Source organism: Protopterus annectens, chromosome 9.part0 (genome assembly GCF_019279795.1).
Source record: "Protopterus annectens isolate FY-2018-M chromosome 9.part0, PAN1.0, whole genome shotgun sequence".
Taxonomy (NCBI): domain Eukaryota; kingdom Metazoa; phylum Chordata; order Ceratodontiformes; family Protopteridae; genus Protopterus; species Protopterus annectens.
In genome coordinates, this window is record NC_056743.1 from 1057583043 (window position 1) to 1057601561 (window position 18519).

The 18519-nt window shown below is 38.3% G+C and overlaps 1 protein-coding gene across 1 annotated transcript in view; it reads right to left on the reverse strand.

Annotated features, from left to right (window-relative positions):
• The window catches only part of RAPGEF3 (Rap guanine nucleotide exchange factor 3), a 466244-nt gene that overhangs the window by 49030 nt on the left and 398695 nt on the right, over positions 1–18519 (reverse strand). Inside the window, exon 24 of the mRNA XM_044083866.1 lies at positions 3334–3398. Within this exon, the coding sequence (XP_043939801.1) occupies positions 3334–3398 (65 nt within the window). The remainder of the gene's footprint in view (positions 1–3333; positions 3399–18519) is intronic.

An 18519-nucleotide genomic window follows, 5' to 3' on the forward strand; every position in this document is an offset into this window, starting at 1 on the left:
GCCTAATATGAATACATCTGACCATCTTGTGTTTATGAACTCTTGAGTGATATTTGTACAAATTGCCAACTATAATCGTGAGAGATTTTTATTATCCACTGATAAATTTGGAGCATAATTATGCAAACTCATTCCAGAAACATCTTTCAAATTTGCAAAATTTATTCAAAAGGGGCAATGTATCAAATGTGCCAAACTATCATTCTATAATTTTGACATATATTTCAGGGGGTCTACTTTAGATAATAGAAATACCACTTAAGACTTCGCTGAGATGAAAGCACTGAAAATCCACTTAAACGAACACTGGCATCACTTAAAAAACTACAGGTAAGTAAGCATTTGGCTACACCACAACAAAACACAAAAACTGAACCACACGAAACCCACCCATGTGGGCGGGGCTTTGGCCCCCCTAAACTAAATATACCAAACTAAATATAGAACATCACACTACAGTGGGGAAAGAGGCAAAGTTCACCATGGTGGACAAGTGGTTACTTACCTGTAGTGATGAAAGTGTTCGTTTAAGTGGATTTTTTATGCTTTCATCTCGGCATTTTATAAATCAGTAAGTGATACTTTGATTATCTAAAGAAGACCCATTTTAGGAAAAGTGTCTTAAGCAGTGTTTGTGACAGAAACTTTTAGATGATGAAATGTATGGGTTTGAACTAGACTCTAATCAGAATGGATAAGAGGGAGATCTGCATTAATAGAGCAAATTGCATTTTATGACAAGAACTCAAAATGGCAGGATATGGGAAAAATCTTGTGTTGCAGTTTGCCTTGGTGTTTCAAAAACATTTGATATATTAAGACATGAATATATTGTCCACGGTTTATGAGAATTAAGGGTAAACTATTATATAAAAACTAGTTAATAAACTCATTAACTGATCGTGAGTAATGTGTACTTTTAAAAGGTAAATAAGCTGACAGACTACATCAAGGGGATCCCATAGAGTTCTGTCACAGGCCACCTCCTGTTTAATGTAACATTTTCCAATATGCCAAACTCATCTAATTTCGGACAATAAAATATACAGATTAATGTAAGGTGGGAGCAGATATAAGATGTTAAGATGATTTGGATAGCTTAAATGAATACCTTACTGAGGTTGAAATTACCCAAGGGTGGGTATGTCATTCAATTAAAATGTTGGCCACAAGGGTAGGTATGTCATTTAGTTATAAAAAGTGTTAAGTATGCGTACTTGATAAATGCAATTAGAAATATATAAATATGGGTAGTAATATTTTAGCAATAGATGATTATGTACAACATCTAAGCACAGTGGGAGGGGAAAGATTTTACATTTAGGTATCATGTTCAGAAATAAGGCTCTGGGACAGACTGACCTTATTTTGAGCTCTCCATAGACTAGGACTAAAACAGTACTAAAAGTTGTGTTTGTTTCAACGATAAGACCAGTGATTAAATACAATAATATTTTTGAAGCATAACTGTTTCAAACAGATGCACTGGAATTGGTTCAGAGGAGGTTTGTCAGAATAATTAAAAACACATGGCACTTGCTCTATTTTGAAAGGTTACAATTCTGTGATTATACAGTATAATATGCAGATTACCAAGATAAAAATTATGTTTGGAGTTCAAGGCAATGAATGGTGCTATTTTGAGAAATTAGATCAGACTGGAGCGGGTTTTCAGTTTTCCAATGTTAATAGACAGCAGTTATAGGTAATATCTAAAAAATGAGACCAGAAAAAGAGAGAGATTTGTGACTCAACTAATACCTAGGATATAGTGAATAACCCTAGTCAAAGTAAGAAACCTAAATCTTTAAGAGAAGTTAAAAAAAGCTTGGACAAATTTATAGGAGATAATACATTTACATTCGGGATATTGAAGACTGCTAATTATAATGGTCCAATGTAACTGTATACAGTTTTGTTAACAAAGAAACTATGAAACAGCATTCATATGCATTTCACCAGCTAAAAAAGTATATATTCCTGTGAAACAGAACAATATTTAATGGTCACACTAAGTGTCAGGCTATGTGGCAGTAGAAAAAGTTTATTTTAAGGCCTCTCATAGTGTTTGTCATAGTTCTTTTCTTATCACAGCTTCATGGTTTAATATTGGTCTTCTTTAATTGCCTTTTTTCAGTTAGTCATTTAAAAGCATGTTTCACCATAATGGTCTCTGACAAAGAAAAGTTCTCAGATTATACTGGTACACTTTTGGTGGAATAAGTTATATTTATGCATTTATTTGTTTGTTTGTTGAACCATTTTTTATTCCTGCCCCCCCCCCCACCCTCCATTTCCAACCATTCCACAAGGTTCACAAGGACTATCCCACCATCCCAAGGTGTCCAAACTTAAATTGTGACTGATAAATTACTTAGCCTAATCACAGAGATGTCAGACAAAAGTTTCTACAACACCATTCAGCCTGTTAGGCGTGCTTCAGCTCACCATCAAGCCATAAACATGATGTGAAGCTTTGCCCACATTCTGCAAAAGTGGAAGGCAAGTAGACTCTTTCTCTACTTGTACATTATCCCCTGATCTCTGTTTGAGAGGAATTATGTATCAAAGAAACCTATGGTGAAAAAGCAGGTCTCAGGTCACTCATTTTTCTGTTTAATAATATCACTTCCCTCTCCAACTCCTCAACTGTGCCTTCATATTCCAGAGCTGTCTGAAACGGATACATTGGAAAGATGGTCTTTTTACATGCCAACAGATAGCCTACTAATTTTACTCATAATTGGTAAACAAAAATAAGTTCCTCCATTTATTTTGCTGTTTGATTATGGCACTCATGATGATAACCTGCTCACTGTAATGACTAGGCTAAGATGGTCGCAGGCACAGTCACATCATTTATCATTCCTTATTTAATAAATTTCATATTTTACGTAATACAGTCCGTATCAAATGTCACATTTAAAATCTCACCTGATAAAGTTCATGGCTGCTTGAGGGCCCTCAACAAATTTGAGCTGATTAACTATCTAGGAAATTATACAATTACTGATGCTTCAGGAGTACCAGGACAGCATTTCACCTCAATATAAACAAGGGAAGTGCAGTGACAATATTTATTTATTCTAACTGCTGGAATATGAAAGGAAAACACTGACCCTTGTCCAGGAACAAGGTGTCTTTGGATGGTTAGGTAGTGAGTCTCCCTTATGAGGCCCTTTTTCTTTACAGTTAGGAAACCCATAGAATGGATATTTTAAGATTATGTTACAGATACACACGATGATCAACTCTGTTTCTGTAGCATTTTTATCTCTACAAAACTGTTTGCTTAAAAAACAAAAATGTGAAATAGAGTGGAGATACACTTACCATTTTGTCAAAGTTAATCAGATTGTCCACATATGTTTTGTTGCCAACCTGTATAAAAGTCATATCTAAAAGGAAAAGATAACTAATATCAAATCAACAGAAAATAAAAATTAAACATTCAGAGTGAACATTGTAAATATAATCATGAGGGCAATGCAGTTAAGATGCATGCAACTTTTTTGTAAATATGTAACATTCATCTGAATGAATATTCATCAACCCATAATTGCATAAAACTATAATATTTGCAAAAATCAGTCATGCAGAATTGTATTCTTAAATCTTTTTTAACTAGTTTATACATATCAAAAATAATATTAATTGCATTGTTGCCTAACCAATGCAATTAGTCTGCAACACACACATAAGAGAACTGTCATGACTGATGCAGGGATTTTTCATCTGGACCATACATGTGATGCACACAAGGCAGTCAGGCCATTTGATATCTGTAATGGTCAGACTGTGGTCTTTATCAGTCAGACGTCAAAGTTTCAAGTGAGTCCATAAAATGGTAAATAATGATTCTATGTTCAAAACACTGGATTGTTGTCTTAATTAGTGTTCCCAGTGAGATGCTGTTAGTGTACATCTTGGGGATGATTACCATACCATGCTGGGACAGGACTAGCTAAGTCTTACTATTTAGAATGATCCTCTCTAGGTTTTGTAGAAGGATAAAGATAAGTAGGGACTCGGCATGAAACCCAGCATAGAAGAAACATTTGATTTTTTTTCATCTGTTCAAAGATGTTTACTAGGCTAATGACCACAAGGGCCTTTTTAAATCTAGCCATGCATCCCAAATCTCTAACAAATTCTGATACCCTTGATAAGTGTAAGCTGGGGAGATGAACCATTTACATGTTACCAGTGTCCATTAGAGATATAGGTGCCAAACCAGGGATGAATTTCAGGGTTTCCCATCCAGTTGTCCAAGTTGCACTTGAATTGGGTTAGGGAGGAACTCTGCTTCACATGGATGGGGAGCCTGTTCCATAGACAGGATAGTCTCTGGGATACATACCTATCTCAGTAGCAGGTCCTATTTATATCACAGGCGAGGTTTAAGTCTTTAGAATGGGTAATTCAGGTGCTGTTTGTTTTGTGGATATGCAAGAGGTCCACCAGAGTGGGGTCTGACAATGCCCTGTAAGTCAGGCATAGCTCTCCCCTGAAAAGCCTATAGGAGACAGAATACAGGACTAGGGGCCTCGAGGTGGACTGCATAGCACATATTACTTATGCCCTGTATTCTTTTAGTGAGGAACCTCGGTGGATGCTCCAGTTGTTGGATATGCCTAGTTAGGTACATACCAAAGGGGGCATTGTACTCAATGATAGGTCTGATGAATGCCAAATACAGTGGAACAATGACGTCCTTGGACTTCGATGCCATACCTTTGTTTATAAGTTGTGCAATATAGAATGATTTCTCAACACTGTAGCACGTGATGATCAAAGGCTAGATTACTATATGTGTGTGCCCCTAAGTCCCTGACTACTGGGTCAACCCTAAGAGGTGTGCTGTCAATATGATAGTTACCACAGATGGATGACTTCCCAAAGGATACTATTATGCATTTCTTGGCATTTTGTTTTAATCCACGACTCAAACCAGGTGTTTGCCTGTGTCAGCCATTGTCCAATGGCTTAGCATGCTGCAAATGTACCTGTGATGCTGGGAAGATTAGAAGGCTATGGGATTTATTCTCACATACGCACTTGTGCTTATCATCCACTACTGTGACTACATTAAATGGTAATGCCTGTACAACGAGATGTTAAAACACGGTTCCTACCTGCATTACCTGGTTATAGATCGGGTGGATATTAAGAAGACTAAGGCATTTAATGATGAAAAGCAGGAGCTGAAAACAGGTTTTCCTGAGAAATAAATGCATCCTTACTTACTACACAAAACAGCTTATTCAAAACAGCAAAATAAGACAACATGTATGATCAAAAGCAAATATCAAGATAAAGCATATAAAAACAGCACTCTCCTGCAATAGTTATCCATTGGGCACACATGATGGCTAGAATAAATTCCTCCCTCATTCTCAAACAGCACTCATATCAACTGCTGAATTTCTTTGGTAATATGACTACTATCCTACTAAGTGCACTAAAACACTAATGACATCAGTCAGTATACTTGTATAAAACTCTTACCACAAGAGTAGATGTTCTTTTCTTCACTGTTGCAGTACTTCTTGCAGTAGGGATCCCTGGCCTAGGGCAGCCTGACATCCAGCCAGTATACCAAAGCCTTCAGTTGTAATAGGGACATTGTATGTCCATAGGGAGGTTCATAGGTAGCTACTAGGCTATTGGCCCTAGGGCCTATATAAGCCTAGCCAAACAGTACCCTGTCGTTTGCCACCCAAGAAAATTATTTCCCTGTGCCCCTGTTGAGCAGAGCCACAGAAGTGATCCCTGGAGTGAATTTCCTATCTCCCATCCAATCATCAAGATTTTTCTTGAACAGTGCTAATGAGGAGCTTTGTTTGATATAGATAGGTAGTTTGTTCCAGAGTATAGGAAGTCTCTGGGACAGGAATCTATCCCTCCAGCATGTTCTGTTTATTGTGGTGACAAGGTTTAGGTCTCTAGAGCGTTTAGCTCAGAGGGATTGGGATTTCTTTATGTGGAGCATGTCCAACAGCGCTGGGTTTGACATAGCTTTGTATGTTAGGCAGAGATCGCCTCTGAGTAGGCGATATGCAACAAAGTAAAGCTGGAGTTTTTTGAGACGGTCTGCATAGGGCATCTGTTTGAGGCTGGTAATCTTCTTTGTGAGATATTTCTGTGGCCTTTCCAGTTGTTGTAGATGTCTTGTGAGGTACATACCAAAAGGGGCGTTGTACTCTAAAATGGGTCTAATGAGTGATGAGTAGAGGGGAACAATTACCTCTTTTTTGCTGGATGAGAAACCTTTTCTGATGAGGTGTGCCACGTAGAAGGATTTCCTGACTACTGTGGCGATGTGATTATCAAAAGAGAGACTACTGTTCACCTGTGTCCCAAGGTTTCTTATCATACTTTCAGTGTTAAGTAGACTACTGCCTATGTGGTAGCTCATGGGTACAGAGTTTTTACCAAAAGGGATGACAATGCACTTTTTGGCATTGAGCTTGAGGCCATGGCTTTGACACCAGGCATCTGTCTCAGTGAGGCCCTTTTGTAGGATGTCCACATTGTTAGGAGTTTTTATTATGGCTCTTAGTTTGCAGTCATCTGTGAACTTTGTTAGCTAAAGACCTTCTGTGTTTGGTATCTACTTCTCTGAAGTACAGGCTAACAGGAGAGGACCTAGGACTGAACCCTGTGGTACTCCACTTGTCACTGGTCTGAAGTTGGATTTAGAGTCTGCTACTTTCACAGTGTGGGTTCTGTCAGTGAGCCAGTTGGCAACCTATCTTGTGACATAGGGATTTATACCTAGTTTAGTGAGTTTGTCTATAATTCCATTGTGGGGGATGGTGTCGAAAGTCTTGGTGAGATCTAGATAGGCTGTGTGAACCACCTTACCCTCATCTACGGCTTTGATGACTGCTTCAAAGAAGTCTATCAGGTTTAGGAGACATGATCTGCCTTTTACAAACCCAAACTGGGTAGGGTCTATAGTTTGGAGATTACCAATGTCATTGTTTATAAGTTCCATGATGATACGCTCCATAGCCTTGCAGACCAGGCTCGTCAGGCTAATGGGGCTGTAGTTCCCGGGGTACGTGGTGGCTCCCCCTTTGTGGAGTGGAATAACCATTGCTGTGCGCCATTTAGTGGGCACAAAGCCTGAGGTGAGGCAATGACTGAACATGGTACTTAGGTGGGGTGCCAGTTCGTTCTGTAGTGCATGTATAACACAGCCTGGGATGTTGTCAGGTCCCATGGATGCTGTGTTCTTGGCTTTGGAGTGTGTTTTTTACCTGTGCAGTCATTATTACAGGTACTTTGCATTCTTCTGGTATAGAGATGGGCCCTTTAGGGGATGAGAGAGGGGTAAAGTTAGCACTAAACCTATCTGCCAGGATGTTGGCAATGTCAATTGGTTCTGTATATTTAGTGCCATTGTGCTGTACCTCAGAGCAGATCTGAGTGTTGCCATTGAGATTCTTGACAGAGCTATAGAATGCTCTGTCATTGTGGCGATTTTATTTTCATAACTAGCTTTGGAGGATTTTATGAGGGATCTCAGCTTCTTACTGAGGCTAACCATGGAGTTCCTCCAATCATGGGATTTTACTCTTTTTTGCAACAGTTTCTTTCTTCTGTTGTAGAGTTTGTTTATAGCAGGGGACCACTAGATTGGCTTCCTTTTTTTGGAGGATAGCATCTTGGTTCTGTTAGGGATTGCATGATCCATGCACTCATGTAAGTGCTTATAAAGTGCAATTGTATAGGATTCAGCAGTCGTATCTCTATTGTCCATCAGCATGGGTGTCGTGAAGTTTGCCACTTCTGTCTTAAGAAGCGTGAAGTTGGCTCTGGATTAATTTTTTACAGTGGTTTCCCTAATGGGGGGGGGGGGTGGGATGTAGATGCCTAGGGTGATTTGCTTGTGGTCAGATCTGACCAACGAGGAACTGACCTCTGGTGTGGAACACAGGTTGCCCATGTTGGTAATGACCAAGTCTAGGATACTGCTGCCCCTGGTGGGGGTGTGGATAAGTTCATCCAAGACATTGGAATTTATGAATTCCAGAAAATGTTGAGCACAAGAGTTGGTACATGAGTAGTTTTCCCAGTTAATGGTAGGGTAGTTGAAATTGCCCATTATTAGGGTATTAGGTTGTACCCTAATATTTTCCAGTGGATCAAGCTTAGCCAATTGTTGAAGTCAATCATTTTGTCCTTGTACTGTGGTATCAGTCTGGGTGATGGCAGGATTCTACTCAGGGCTAGGGTCATATCTGCCTGGGCTACAAGATCAGAAAGCTCCTCCATGTCTCTTTTCATGTAATCCAGGAAGGTACATCTCCGATCATTCACACTAACATGGACAATGACAGAGTCATATTTGTGCTTGCTGTGGAGTGACCTGAGTGTATGCGTTATGTGGAGGATACTGGCATCTGACAGGCAGCTGACAGTAACTTTCCCCTTGTTTAGCCTGGTGAGTAGAACATCAGTGTGCCTGACTATAGAATCACCTATGACTAGAGTGTTGGGTACGTTGTTATGCCTTATGGGCTGTGGTTGAGTGGCACACTGAGTTTGTGGGCTATGTGTAATTTGGGTTGTGTTGGGGGGGGGGTGGAGGTTGCTTGAGTTGCTGCTTTGGAGGTCCCTATTGCTTGGGTAGATTTTTTTTGAGAGCCTCCATGAATGTAGGTGTGTGTTTTGTGTTTCTGTGTGTGTATTTTGGTGGTGTAGGTTTTGAGGGACTATGTGATGAGTGTGGTGTGGTGCAAGTGTTTACCTTCTCCTGACTGTCTAGTCCAGTCTTGGGTGAAGACAGCTTTGCTTCCAGTTTGGTTATAATTGCATCTCTCACAGGTTGTAGTGTTGGGTGGTAGGAGGAGAGGGTTTTCTGCGTGCATGAGGCAATTGCTACATTGCCCCAAGATGCCCAGATTCATCAGACTGACAGGAGAAAACACCAGGAGCTGATCCTTAGACATGCCTGGATAGGTGCTTATTTATTAAGTACTAAAAACTGTTTTCCTCTAGACAAGTGAGGAAAGTTGAGTGATGTAGCAATTTGTAGCTTATCTAGTGCTTAGAATGAGTTCTGAACAAATGCTGAGCTCAAAGAAACAGATTTGAGTACTGAAACTAGAAAACTGGCTAACTCTAAGAAACAAAATTAAGCTAGAAGGTTTCTCTCCAACATAGAAAGGGTTGGGGACTTAGAAGCTTACAAACAGTCCTTGATACAGCAAATCTGTATCTGGACTAGACAACTTATAGGAAAGGCAGGAAACAAGCTTAGAAAATACACACACACACACACACACACACACACACATATATATATATATATATATATATATATATATATATATATTTTTTTTTTTTTTTTTCTTTGTAAAGTGGAAAGGGGAAAGGAGGAGAAGAAACTAACTGGGTTTGCCTTCTCAAATGTTCTCCCTGGAATAGGTAAAATGAGGTAATGACACTTGACTGGGAGGAGTGTCCCAGATCAAATTTACATTGGGGGTGGGCAACTGCAAAGCCACCAAGTATAAAAACAGGACACCAAGAGGGAGGGAGAGTGGGAAACAAAAATCAGAACAAACAAACCCAACCAGGTGATTAACAATTGTAGAAAATTCTGCTTAATACCTCACACACAGTGAGTAAAATAAAAGTGCTATAAATAACTGAGAAATAAGCAAAAAACAGGATACTTAATGTTATACATCACAGATTAGTTAGCTCAGAGCCCTCCCTCTGACCACCTCCTATTAGCTCAGTGTGAAAAAAAAAATGTTGCACATATACTCTCCCCATATGCCAAAGGGTATAAAGGTGATGCATGGATCTACCATCCTCAGAACTGAAAACCCCAGGAGGAACAACAGTCCATGGAGAAAAGGAGGAACATGTGCATCCAGAAGGTGAAAGAAACAGGGGTAGGAGGGAGGGAGCAAATACTGTAACGGCGAAGAGAAGGACATCGACTGTTCTGGCAAGATTATGAACAACTGTACTATGTCCTTCTATATCACCGTTGCAGTATTCCTTACAGTAGGGAGAGTACAAAAGCTCAGGAGGAAAGAGGGGAGGAGGGAGGTCCAGCAGACCCTTCGGGAAAGCCATGCAGGACAGCCCTGGGAAATCCAGCTTTGGCCCTGGAAACCACATCCAGTGTTTGTTATAAGTATGCACAGAAGTCCACATAGCTGCCTCAAGGATGGAGCTGGTATCCAATCCTTTGGGAAAAAATGTACCAGAAGAAGCCAGTCCTGGTACAATGAAACTTAATAGAAGAAATTTTTTTCTCCTGAAAAGACTAACAGGAAGAAATGGGCTTAGATATCCATGAAGAAATAGTTTGCTTAGAAACAGCCAAACTCAAGGACTTAAGAATAAAGGAAACAAAATTTGCTGAGATTTAGGAATGGCTTTAGTTTTATCCAAATAATACTGGAGTTGTCTATGAAATCTAAAGTGTGAAGAACTTTCTCACTGACAGACTGCAGAGATGGGAAAAAGTGGGCAAATTAATAGATTAAGTGACAACTCATTAACCACCTGGGGCATAAAATAAGGAATAGTACAAAGAGACACCCTGTCCTCATGAAAAACGAAAGAACGAGGAGCAGCCATAAGGGCCTACAATTCAGACACTCATCTGGTTGACGTAAGGAACAAAAGAAGAACAGTCTTCCAAAACCAATGCTGTAAAGAAGCTGAAGCTGCAAGCTCAAAGGGAGCCTGAGTCATTTTTTCCAAAACAAAATTAAGACCCCAGGAAGGAGGAATAGGCTTCCCGGGTGGCATAATATGAAGGATGCCTTTATGAAATTGTTTGACTTCAAATCTAGAAGCCAACGTAGGAGTCAAAGACAGACAAGCAGAAATGACTGACAGGTGGGCTTTAACAGAAGAATATGCCAGCCTAGCATTGGTCAACTTACACAAATAAGAGAGAACCAAAGGAACTTCCACAGAAAGTGGATCCAGGTTACAAGCAAGACAACAAACAGAAAATCTCTTTCTATTTGGACAAATAAGATTTCCTGGTCTCCTGCAGAACCTAAAGCAAATCCTCAGAAAAAAGGTAGCAACCACACAAAAAGTATAATAAATGAAAAAAAAAAAAACAACAAAAAAAAAATAGGCAACAGTACCAAAGAGTATAAAGTTTTAATAAAATTATTTAGTGCCTCGGCCAATGGGCCATCCAAGAGTGATTTTATTACACATACAAACCAGCTTAAATAATCATGGAGAAAATACCATTAGCAAACACAAACAATTATCCAATCACAAATTTCCAGTTGCACTCTTTGTTGAGCCCAAAAAGCTCTAAAGTGCAATACTTCTTCCTTAAAAGTTTTTCCTTTAAGCTAGTACACTTCACCCATACATACCTCAATATTTTCCGACACACGACCTTTAAGAAATTAAGGATTAGCATGATGAAAAGATAAAAAATGCCCCCCTAAAGGGCTATCCAATTTCTTATTTCTTCTTCTTGTTGTTGTATCTTTCGGCTTTTCCCGGTTAGGGGTCACCACAGCGGAACTCCAGTCCGCTAATGATTGGCAGTAGATTTTTATGTGCCGAGTTGCCAGCCCTGACGCACAACCTTCAATGAAGGTACGCCCATTCACGCATGTCTCCACACAGAAGATGCATTCGCTGAGAATCGAACAGGACAACGTCTTACTGTGAGGCGACAACGCTACCGCTATCCCTAACATGTTCCTGAAACCGTACCTTAAAACTCCTAGTACTTTGCCCAATATAAAACAAATCAGTTGCACATTTGAAGACATAAACAACTCCTGCCGTATTACACATATATTCACTATTAGCCATAAACCTATTGACATTAACATTTGGAAATAACTTAACCAGATGTTTACAAAAAGAACATTTGCCACAAGGTATAGTTCCTTTAGTGACTGTAACTTTATTGCTCACACTGACATCTGGTGGAAGAAAATGGTTATGAATAACCATATCAGACAAATGTCTAGCTCTTCTATAGGAGATGTTTACACGGCTAGAAAAAAACCCTCAGATTTTTATCTCATAACAACATAGGCCCAAATTGTCTAACCTTAACTACTAAATCAGTAATTACATTAAAAGTAGTTACAAAATAAGTTTGTCTTATTTTTACCAGTATTATTTTCCAAATTCTGTAAATAAAACGTCTTGTGTCTAGATATATTAGTAGCACTTTTCTTCCTGTTATTGATAACACTGCATAGCGCACTACTGCTCTGATCAATATTTGAATTATTCTTCTCATATCTTATTCTCATAATTTTTTGTTTAGCTTGTGCCACAACCCCTCTGTCATATCCTCTACTAATACACATTTGTTCAGCCCCCAATATTTCTCTATTAAATAGGTGATCAGTCCCACACAACCTGTTAATCCTTAAAAATTCATTATAAGGAAGCACAGAAATTAAATGGCGCAGATGACAGCTCGTCCCATATAAAAAATGGTTTCTCTGGTAAAATTTACTATGGATACCAGTCTCCAAGCCATTAAGTTCTATATCCAAAAAGCTTACCTCATGACCCAGCTGTACTCCATCAGACTGGAGCCCCGTATGGTTAACTTGCAAATCTTTAACAAAAAGCTGGGCCTCTCTGCTGGTTCCATTACACAAAAAAATCAAATCATCCATAAATCTAAAGTAAAAAATTACCCTAGATTTATAGAAAAAATGGGAATAAATATATTCTTCCTCAAATTTGGTCATCACAAATACATGGAGCCAAAAGCTGCCCCCATAACTGTCCCCTGCAATTGATGGAAAATCTCCCCATTAAAAGTAAAAAAAAGTTATTCTTTAAACAAAAAAGAACCAGATCCATCATAAAATGTGACATGAGAGAATCACCCAGAAAATAAAAAGGGCCTGCATACCTATGTCATGTCTTATGTTGGTATAAAGACTCTTAACATCCATACAACATCGTACCATTGGCTATTTTTTTGTTGTTTTCCTCAGAAAAAAGGTGTCTGAAAGGGATCAAAACCCTATCATCCACAGCATCAGCTGAAGAGTGTACAAGTGGGAATGGATGAGAGAACCCTTGTCCTGTGTGAGCACATCCACCCTGTAAGGCTAAATGCAGAAGAAAGGGGAACCAATGCTGTCTGGCCCAAAAGGGAGACAACTACAAGATTTTGGCAGAGTCTAGTTCTATCTTGAACAAGGCGCGCAGTATGAGATGAAGAGGAGGGAAGGCATAAAGAAACATCCCCTTCAGGAAAAAGGCAGGGCATCCACCTTCCAAGCCAGAGGACATGGCATCCTGGTTCAAAAGAGAGGAAGCTGTCTGTTCAGAGGGAAGGCAAAAAGATTTACCTGAGGAGTATCCCACTGGTGGATAATATCCAGAAACATAACTCTGTGAAGCATCCACTCATGACTCTGTGTTATGGACCTGCTCAGAGCATCTGCCACAATGTTGTGTTCTAAAGGAATACAAACAGCCTGAAGAGGCACCTGATACTGGACATCTAGATCTCAAACCTGAAGAGCTAATCTACATAACAGGTAAGACCATGTCCCTCCTTGCTTGCCAATGTACCACATCACTGTGGTGTCATCTGTGAAGATTTGAGGGGCCCTGGAAGGAAAAGAGAATGGAAAACCTAAAGATCTAGGAGAAATGCTTTCATCTCTTTGTTATTATGTCATGGTCCTTCCTTTGGCAAAGAGATCAAAGGCCCAGAACCTTCAGAGGGCCAAGGGAAGCTTGCATTACAGAGTTCCTGAGTGGGTGTGGAGGCGGAAACAAAAACCTGGGTTGGGCAATAGTTGAAGAATCCACCATTGAAGCTCTAACTTGAGACGCAGAAGAAGAGGAACTGGAAAGTCTAAAGGATGAGAATGTTGAAGCCAGACTAACTTTAGGAACCACTGAAGCTTTCTCATATTAAGTCTAGCCAGAGGAAGCATAGGAATGGTGGAAAGGAATTTTGAAAAAGGTGCTGAGCTGGGACAGATCCAGAATGGGTCTCCAGCTGCCTCCTTTCCTGTGAATCAGAAACATTCTGGAATAAAATCCCTTCCCCTTTTGAGCCAGCTGACAAAACATCATTCATAAAAACCATCAAAGATGGAGTTCAGACTTGGGGCAAGAAGATCTGAGGATGGTATGTCTGTATGCTACCATGTGATGTACAATAACACTATTACAGCCTAAGGCTTTGGTATACTGGCCGGACTTTGGGCTTCCTTAGGCAAGGGATCCTTAATGAAAGGAATACTGCAACAGTTTTCATCTTCTCCCCAGGTCTTCCCAAAACAGTTTATTTGCTACCCTATATGCACTGTATGTGTATATGTGTAGAGATTTATATATATATATATATATATAGATATATATCACACACATATACACACACATGTGTGTGTGTGTGTGTGTATGTATATATATATATATATATATATATATATATATATATATAAAACCATACACACACACATTTGATTATATATATATATATATATATATATATTTATATATATATAAATATATATATACATACATACATGTTTTATTTGCCCTTGACTTGTGGCCCGGTACATGACTGAAAAAGAAATAGAAAGACATCTACTTATACAGGAATATAATTGCATCCAAAGTGATTCAGTGTTCCATTATGAACTCCAGTAGTAATATTCCTAATGTTACCACTGACTTACCTTCATTTGACAGAGTTCATTACATTGCATTATCCCATGTCCAACCTTGGCATTCCTTAATTTCAATGTATGATGTTCCAGTCAGAAAATATCTGTTTCACAACTTCAGTTCCTGGGGTTCAATGCTGATTTTTAGTGACTCTCAGTGTGGAGTTTTCATCTTCTCCCTGGGTCTTCCCAAAACAGTTTATTGGCTACCCTATATGCATATGCATGCCATGGGTAGAGATTTATACATACATATACATATATATATATATATATATATATATATATATATACACACACACACACACTATTTATATATATATATATATATATATATATATATATATATATATATATATATATATATATATATATATATATATGTTTTATTTGCCCTTGTCTTTGTGGCCAGGCACATGACTGAAGACTTGCACAATTACCCAGGTAACACATGATAAAAATACAGAGGAAATAAGAAAAAGCCCTCACATTCACAATCATCGATGGTGTTTCTTTTAATTGCGTCTCCAGTCTCCTCTTACCTATAATCTGTCATCTGCCACTAACCATGTCCGAAATGGTCACCTTAATCCATTTATGTAACACCTCAAGAGTAATAGAGAATCGTACTTCTCTAAAATGCTACTTCCCTTATTATCCAAAATTATCCACAATTAACGTATCCATTATACTTCTTTTCATTACTTGTAACATCCGAGGTATAATATTCAGCTTGAACACCCACTGGGTGTTAGATGAAATATATTTGTGAATCATACTTTTTCTCGATTAGTCAGTGTAATATTCCAAACTTATCCACAGATTCTCTTTCCTCACTAACATCCTATACAATCAGCACAATAAACATCTCTGACAAGTTTTCAGTTATACTAGCCTCGTTGCTACATAGCATCTACCACAACCAAACCTACACTATCATATTCTGTATGCACAGCCTTTCTGAAAAGATTCATAATGTCTTGTTGCATTAAATAACAATGAAATTATTTTATGAAGAAAACTTCCTTGTAAGAAATACCAAGCCTAAACACAAACAACTTGGTATAAATATCGTCATAAACATGTTCATTCCCAATGACTCACATTGGCACCACTTTAGAATCATACCTCTAAAATGTTGAAATTTCCCCACAGATTCACAGACTCTATGATAAAAAGCAACGCTCTGCCCTTGCATTCATTGCTACTCCTAACAGTAAAAAATTGTACTTTATTTGCCATCTTCCTTACATTACTTTTGACCAGTAAACAACTTGGATATATATATTTACAGGATCCCATTTTTCTTTCAATTCTGACACTTTGTTCATGTCCATTACCAAATCCTGCAGCAACAATATCACCACTAAGAACAAAGAAGTACAAAAGAGTTTTTAAAGGAAATACCTGTGACAGCCCAAAAGTGCTCTGTGCTTTAACCTGTAGATTTATGTGAATTGTAACCACATACAGTGTGCAATGAAATCAATTTAAATTCATTAGTGACTCTGGAGCTGGATGCAGTAGCTGGGTAGGGGGGGGGGTGACACAAAGAAGAATGCTGGCTTTCATTCCTTGAGATGAGGAAGGAAAAAATGGATTCTTCCCACATTTGGGGTACCTTCTAGTGCAGACTACAGGGTGAGGTCTCTGCAGCTTTGTGTACTGCTTTGTGCAAACAGAAAGGAGCAGCAGAATGGTCAGATAAACAGGAGTATTATGTCATGCACATAACATTACTTATATTCACCTGGGTAATAGCATTTCTCCCCAATCTGCTGTCCACAAAGTTACATCTTTCTCTGGACACTACATAGCAAACCCCTTTCCAGATCATTAACATCTCATGTGGGAAAGGAGAACAGTCTGAAGGCCAGCAGTGCAGTTAGCAACCCAAAACAAGCAAATGAACAACCAAATAAATACATACATTAATAATAAACTCAATTATTCAGGAAATGTTGTGACCCATGACATTTATAGGTTCATAGGCAAGTACTAGGCTAGCTGCTTCTGCTGGCCATTTTAACCTAGCAGATTTCACTTTTAGTGTTTGAATAAACCTGTCTCATTTGGTGTCAGGCTGGCCTAACCCATCCTGTGGTAGATAAATTATATATTACCCCTAATGAGAATTGCTGAGATCATAACAAAGATAGCATTTAGGAGCTGACTATGTTTATTAGTAGTACAGGGGGGCAATCCTGGGGTAAATGTTCTGTTCCCTCCCCATAGATCCAAGTTAAACTTGAATATGGGCAGGGATGACCTTTGTTTTTTACGTGGATTAGGAATCTATCCCAGACCAGTGGTATCCTCTGCAAGATGTACTGTCCCTCCAAACTGCAAACTGTTCTACTGATGCTGCAGAAGATGTTTAGATCCCCAGCCAAGTATTTTTGATGCCATTTTACTTGCTAATGTGCAGTAAATTCTTCACTATTTGTGTGGAGAATGCTTTGTATGCCACACATAGGTCTCCTCTCAACAGTTTGCAGAATACTAACTAAATCATCAAATTCCTCCCCATATCACTTGGACTTTTTTGGAGCAATGAAAAAACTCATTTTAAATTATTTTGATGAAGTGATTTTTTGACAAATGCACTCAATAAAATTTATATAGCTATGGGGCATGACATTTTCTGGTTAGTTGAGTTTATTAGTGAATGCAGTTTCTTTGAATGCTTGGTGCTTTTATTTTATTTTTAAATAAATAAATACAACAAAAGTCAGTAATTCAGTACCAGTCACATTTAAACAACCAGCAATGTTGATAGTCAAATCATACCTTCAGTCCTAACACAGAAAATTCCATGTAACTGTTTAGAAGACTTTCCATGATCCATATATATTATATAACCTTTGACAATCCTTTATGCTGCTCTACTAAAACATCGCACATGCAACACTGCATCTTAATATCATATCCTTGTCTACTATCCAAGAGGCTAACCTCTTCATTGGACATCATCCAAAAATACTTTGAGATCTTGTCGTTTGCACTAATCAGGTTTAATGAAACTGTGCAACAAACGAGCATTAGTAATTCTTTTCATTTTAACAAATGGACAAATAGAGACTTTTCTTTAATGGCTGAACACTACCATGAACCTGCCAGTGTAGGTAGAGACAATTTACTTGAATTGATACAAACACTATAATGTATATGTGTTCACCGGATACCCCAAGGCATTAGATATTTTACGTTTCAAACAAAAAGAAATTGGTCTCACCACAATGTAGTTTGAAATGAAACTCTGTAACTCCGTAGTGCAAAAGTAGAAGTAAAACTGTATTCCATATAACAAGAAAAATGATAAGCGCTTTCGCGTAGGTAAGACTACGCTTCATCAGATAATTTTTTAGAATAAAAAACTTTCTCTTTTAAACTTAAATTGGTTGGAACTTAACTCATTAAACCAACAATTTATTAATTAAGTAATTAACTGAATGGGCAGAAACCTATTCTCACAATTCTATGTGAACTCATTCAATAACCAATACAAGAAAAATATAAGAAAAATATATATATGTATGGCATTCTCTGTTCCTATTGTTGTAGGAACTCATTCTTGTGTAAAATAATGCAATTTTTATACACTTTTAAACACTTATGTAGACCACTTGTTAAAACCACATTTATAAATAAATACTTTAAAATAAGCTGTCCTGGACTTGTGAATTTTGGTCTCTTCATCAGAGCAGTTGCATCTTTTGGTTTTGCTTATATTTAACGTTTCCTAATGGGGTAATTCCAGGTACCAGATTTCATTCTGATTTACTTGAGCTATTTAATAAGCAAAGACTGGAACTATTGATGCTGATAATACAAAACAACA